Source organism: Helianthus annuus, chromosome 16 (genome assembly GCF_002127325.2).
Source record: "Helianthus annuus cultivar XRQ/B chromosome 16, HanXRQr2.0-SUNRISE, whole genome shotgun sequence".
NCBI lineage: Eukaryota > Viridiplantae > Streptophyta > Magnoliopsida > Asterales > Asteraceae > Helianthus > Helianthus annuus.
This window is the reverse complement of record NC_035448.2, coordinates 73225968-73232559: the sequence shown is the minus strand read 5'-3', so window position 1 is coordinate 73232559 and position 6592 is coordinate 73225968. Positions and strand designations below refer to the sequence as shown.

General features: G+C 38.6%; 1 protein-coding gene across 1 annotated transcript; it reads right to left on the bottom strand.

Annotated features, from left to right (window-relative positions):
- Positions 1-3850: 3850 nt before the first annotated feature.
- On the bottom strand, positions 3851-5623 carry LOC110919343. The gene has a single exon (XM_022163614.1). The coding sequence runs from the start codon at positions 5621-5623 to the stop codon at positions 3851-3853; it is 1773 nt and encodes a 590-aa protein (XP_022019306.1).
- Positions 5624-6592: the final 969 nt, after the last annotated feature.

Sequence of the window (6592 nt, the reverse complement as noted above, 5' to 3'; positions counted from 1 at the left end):
ACTGAACGCTGTCGTGGGTCACGCAAATTTAATCCCTAAACAACTGTAGTTAGTGGTAGTAGGGTATCGAACTCAGGGAGTATGTGGAAGATGTGTCGATTATATAGCTTCGTACTTAAACTAATATTAAACTAAATTGCAGAAAATTAAAATTCAAGATTGTGGATTGTTGTTTTAGAAAACTAAATTAAGAACTAATTCAAATCAAAGTTGGTTGTAAACAATTAGGAGAGAACAATGATCACCCTAGGTTTCAGTTTCTTTAAACAGTTGTGTGTAATTTCACTAGAAAGAGTTACATAGACATAACTCGTGTATATGTGATTGAAGTGATAAAAGGGAACAAAGTACTCGGATTAGATAACGCGAGGTTGTTTCCCGATGACCTATTAACCAATAACCAACCCTAACCCTTCCCGTGATATCTCGGTTGCCAACGGCACCAAGAACGTACGATTAAGACTAGAAATTGCAATATTGATTAACAAACTACAAACAATCAAACATACACCATGACATTCAAGCAACGCAGGATATCATTCTAGAAATGCAGAAATTAAACACACAAAAGTTTCAGAAACATTCACCTAGGATGATCACCGAAGAGTTTAGCCGGACATGGCTCGGTGAATCATCATCAACATCAAACTATTGTTCATACAAATCAAAAGCACAAACCGAATGATTGAAATTGTTCACAAAACAAGCCACAAGCCAAAATTCGTCCCCAAGGTGTCCAAGAACCGTCCAATGATGAGATAATGTGAAAAGACACACCAAAACCGATTATACAATGGCAGTTACGTTTTTTTCTCGCAGGCTCCACCGTAAATTACGGCTCCACCGTAATTTACGGTGGACATCAATTTGTTACGGCACCAATAGTCTGTGTTACGGTGGGAAATAAAATGGAAAATGGTCTACCGTAAATTACGGTAGAACCGTAATTTACGGTACTCGGCTGCTTTAACTTCTTTGTTATTCTTTTGTTCTCCTCTCGACCCGTTTTCCACCAAAGCCTCCAAAAACTGCCTTTGATCCATCTTTTAGCTCCTAAATCGTACCTGAAACATAAGCATCGTAGTTATCTAATTCAAGATAATTACACGGTTACATGGAGGATTATTTCATCTTTTAACATGCTTAAGGGTTGTCCAAAGGACCACCCGTCACATCCCCACACTTAACCGTTGCTTGTCCCAAGCAACTCATCAACATGGTTTCAAAACAAGTGATCAAATCAAACCAAGCAAGCATGCACTTTCTTTACCAACCCCTTTTTAATACCCCAGCAATGCACCCCTCTCAAATTCTCTCCTCTCGGCTACAAGTGAAAACTAGCAAATATAAGCTAGACACACACTAGGCAAACAGGTGGTTGCACAATCATAAGCTTGTACCTGAATCGATCATTCTCCCAAAATGGGTCAAACATGAACGCAAATCAAAGGGACTTCAAGGTTGTAACGTGGCTAGGTGTATAGGGTAGGAAATGGAATATATATGAGTAACGAAAATTCGACCCGGTCTTTTTATTACAAATACAAAAACCAACTAACAAATATGCACTACTATATACAAGACAATGAAACTCTTTCTCTTTTTTTTCTTTTTCTCATTGCTTTTCCCTTTTTTTTTCTTTTTTTTTTCAATCATACGATAACACATTAACCAAAACTACCTCAAACTCACAAAACTACTAATTCTATCACTAATACTATAAGACCGGGTCAAATTTGGGTAGATTTTCAAGTAAGTAGCTAGGGGGAACAAACGATAAGCTTTAAAGGTACAAAATGGGCAACTAAATGACCAAACCCCCGCCCCTCTCACTACCATGCTCATATATATAACTTATGAGGTCCAACCCCCCAAATCCCACACTCGCTCACACCAACGACGAGGCTACCTAATGCCCTTATCCTTTCTACATTCATGTCTAACTAAGGATTCAAATCGCATTCAAGCACAAGTTCTAACGCACCCCCACCCGTAGCCACTCTCATCAAAGGTTATTTATGTACACGTGTGGCTACAACTCTCACCAAGAATGAAAAAGGTGTCAAGGGTTGCCGGTGCATTAACTTGGGGATAAATTAGGGCGTCAAGATTTCACATTATTTTGCTTGGCCTAAAATTTTTCAAAAATCTTCAAAAAATTCCCCCCATCCCCACACTTGGGATACATTGACCCCAATGTATGGCTTTGGGAGGCTTTGATCACTAACCCAATCAACATCCACAAAAGCTTCTTTTCTCAAACCCCAAATTTCTTTTTGTATTTTTTTTCATTTTATATTTTTTTTCTTTTTTTAAAAAAAAAAAACGACACCACCAACAAGCGCCAACCCAACAATCAACCACATGATTAATCACCACCCATCCTCCCAACCACAATCAACATAAACCAACAAATATATACAAACTATACACAAGAGAATACCACCTGATCAATAGTAGCGCGGTCCCGGAGGTCCAAAGATGGATGACATCATATCATTCCACTCTCCAAATCCGAATGCGCCGCTGCTACTCCCCTCTTGTTGTTGCGGTCCCTCCTGTCGCCTTGGGTCAAGCCACTGAGAATGGTGGAGTGGTGGAGTCGGATAAGAAATGCTACCATCATAAGGCGGCAATGAAGCATAGTCCACATGTTGTGGATCTTCAACAACCGGCCTTCCGGCATGCCAATCCGCATGCATCCGCCTCATTTGATCATCATGATATCTGTTATTAGCATCCACCTCTCGAGAGTATGCATGGGTACGGTTCCATGACTCATTGCGATCGAAGCTATGTTTTAACGACCGCTCTATGCTTGCACTATTCCTTGTGTTTTGATCATACAACGTCCTCTCCGGCCCCGACCAAGTATCAAAAATGGACGCCGGAGGGCGTTGGCTCTCGATCACCTCTTGCATTGAACCACTATAAGCCCACCCCGGCAGCGGCGCCATTTTGATGACTGTCGTAAGGGTCATGCAAAAACCTAATTAAACTAAGTAGATAGCGTAAGTAGGGTATCGTATCCACGGGGAATATGTGGTTAGTGTTTAGCTAAATTATTTAATTAACTACTACTAATCTAGAATTGGGGGTTTTGATTTATTTGAAAGAAGATAAAAAAAACTAACTACAAGAAAATATATCAGATTTATTAAGCGTAACTTCCTCCAAACTTCAGGTTCTAGGTTTCACTAAACTCAGTCTACTCAGTTAATTGGCCATCACATAGACATGATGTTGGAAAGTTGGTTAATTTAATATGGTAATCAAAAATAGGTCTTTGTCATCAGATCTTTTATAATTTGATTAACCCTATTTACTAGCGTGAGTCAACCTACTCTATGTCACTCAACAAGTTACTAGGTTTTGTCATCAACCGAACAAGTTGTAAAGCAAGAACTCAAAACACATGCAAATAGTTCAAATAAACCGACACATCAATGTATTCATACAACGTTGTCAAAGTCAAAAATACATCCAAACCTTAGTATAACTGAGAAAAGTAAAAACCTAATACGAACCGTCCGCCTGAAGGAAGCCACGAAGAGCCTAGCCGCTCATAGTTGTCTTCACCGCATCAGTTGTCATCCCGAGTTGATTGGACATCATAGAGTAGCTTGAAAGATGTGTGAATGTAATTGAAATTCGTTCCCCCATACCAAAAATGTACCTGGGGTTTCACCAAACATCCCCACACTTGGATAATTGCATCCGTTGAGACGATTAACTTAGTAACCTGCAAGAACACACACGCAAAACCAAACAAAACACACTACTCTACATCCTCGGGCTGCCTCCCGAGAGCGCTAAGTTTATGGGTCTTCAGCCAGACCATACCTGCAAATCATGGTGGACGTGTAGGGTGCTTCCTTCCTTCCGCTCCTGAGTTTGTTCTATTCCCACCACCAGTTTCTTCCCATACCTGATCATACCATTTACAAGCTTCTCTGTAACAATTGAACTCAAGAACTTCCTTAGCATTTTTCCTTTTCCTTTTCTTTGACTTTTTCTTTGTTTTATCTTCATGTACCCTGTCAGTCATAAAACATTCTTTCTTCTCTGTTTGATTCTCCTTTTCAGGAGATCCACATCTGTCAGTTTTGTGATTAGGTGAACTAGAAAACAACTTTAAACTCATTTTCGTATCCCCAAACCTCATTCTGACCGTTCCCTCAGCACAATTGATAATAGCCTTTGTTGTAGCTAAGAACGGTCTGCCCAGAATAACAGTTGGTTGTGTATTCTTAGCACAATCGAGCACTAGGAAATCCACGGGATAAAAGAATTCACCAACTTTTACAATCACATTCTTTATAATCCCCCTAAGACCTATAGGAGTTTGATCAGCCAACACCACTGTGCTTTTAACTTTTTGTAGTGGCCCAAAATCATACTGATCATATAAACTCCCCGGTAAAATACTCACACAAGACCCAAGATCCAACAAAGCCATGTCTAATTTAACATCACCAATTTGTATTGAAATAACAGGTGTTCCTGGATCTTGAGTTTTCAGGGGAGAGATACCCATCAAAACGGCGTTCACACTAGCAGTTAGATTAAGATGTTTAGGAAATTTGTGACGTCGTTTATGGTTACTTAACTCTTCTAAACACTCAACATGATCAGGGCTCTCTTTAATTCGTTTAAGAAACGGTTTATTTATTTTTATTTTTTCAAAACTTTCCCACCTTTCACCCTTAGGTGGTGCCCGTTTACTTAAATTTTCATTTGCGACTAAAGCTTCTGGAAATGGAACTTTTACATTAAAATTACCAATTTCAGAAAACTTGCCATTTGAACCATTTATAGATTTTGTAAAACTTTTAATTTCCTGATCATGTCCATTCTTACACTCAGATCCATTTATCTCATCTACCACACCCTCAACACCCTGGGGTGAATGAGTTTCAACAATAGAAATTTCAGAAAAAGGAGTACTTACCTCATCTATGTGGACACTTGTGTGAGAAGAATTGTGAGATGTATTTTCCTGAAAATCACCAAGAAGCTGATCTTGATTTCTTCTGATGATAGCCACTTCTTCAGCTAATTGTCCAACCTGTTGTGACAATGCCTTAACTTGCCTATCTCTGACCTCATTACTTTTCTGAATATCCTTCAATAACTCCATGATCGTGTCAAATTTTTCATTGATGGAGTTATCATCCGACTCATGCTGACCCGCTTGCTCATTCTCTTGGGTCTGCCGATTGCTTTCATAGTTATCTTGATCTCCTTGATAGCTCGAATAATTGCAAAACCCTTGCTTTATCTGTTTCAATAGTTCCATCATCTCATTATTCGAACCTTCAGCTGAGCCACTCGATCTTCCATAACTATTCTGTTGAGCATTATTAAATCTTTGCTGACCCAAATTGATCCGATTCTGACCTCTTTGAATAAACTGCTGTTGTGGAGGCACAAAATCATTATATTCTTCACATCCAAACTGGTCGTAATACCCATTCACTTCATCTACATCATATCTAGCATATTGGTTTTGAGTCGGTAATTGTCTGTTTTGAAAATTCATTTGTTGATGCATTGGTCGGTTATGTTGTGAGAATTCGACATCCTGAAATTCATTAAACTCTAGCTGATAAGCTCGATCCATGATTCAAAAGCCTGCACAAGCACAAACAAAATACCCGAGCATAATATCAAACTAACAAAAATAATATAAAATAAAAAGAACAATATTTTTGGGATTTTTATATTTTTTAGAAAAGTAAGAACAACTAACTAACTAGCTAAAAAAACACCAAGCGCACTAATTCCCCGGCAACGGCGCCAAAATTTGACGTGATGTCGTGGGTCACGCAAATTTAATCCCTAAACAACTGTAGTTAGTGGTAGTAGGGTATCGAACTCAGGGAGTATGTGGAAGATGTGTCGATTATATAGCTTCGTACTTAAACTAATATTAAACTAAATTGCAGAAAATTAAAATTCAAGATTGTGGATTGTTGTTTTAGAAAACTAAATTAAGAACTAATTCAAATCAAAGTTGGTTGTAAACAATTAGGAGAGAACAATGATCACCCTAGGTTTCAGTTTCTTTAAACAGTTGTGTGTAATTTCACTAGAAAGAGTTACATAGACATAACTCGTGTATATGTGATTGAAGTGATAAAAGGGAACAAAGTACTCGGATTAGATAACGCGAGGTTGTTTCCCGATGACCTATTAACCAATAACCAACCCTAACCCTTCCCGTGATATCTCGGTTGCCAACGACACCAAGAACGTACGATTAAGACTAGAAATTGCAATATTGATTAACAAACTACAAACAATCAAACATACACCATGACATTCAAGCAATGCAGGATATCATTCTAGAAATGCAGAAATTAAGCACACAAAAGTTTCAGAAACATTCACCTAGGATGATCACCGAAGAGTTTAGCCGGACATGGCTTGGTGAATCATCATCAACATCAAACTATTGTTCATACAAATCAAAAGCACAAACCGAATGATTGAAATTGTTCACAAAACAAGCCACAAGCCAAAATTCGTCCCCAAGGTGTCCAAGAACCGTCCAATGATGAGATAATGTGAAAAGACACACCAAAACCGA

Excerpts from the sequence above, each read along its gene's own strand:
- LOC110919343 (XM_022163614.1), bottom strand. The coding sequence starts at position 5,623 with ATGGATCGAGCTTATCAGCTAGAGTTTAATGAATTTCAGGATGTCGAA.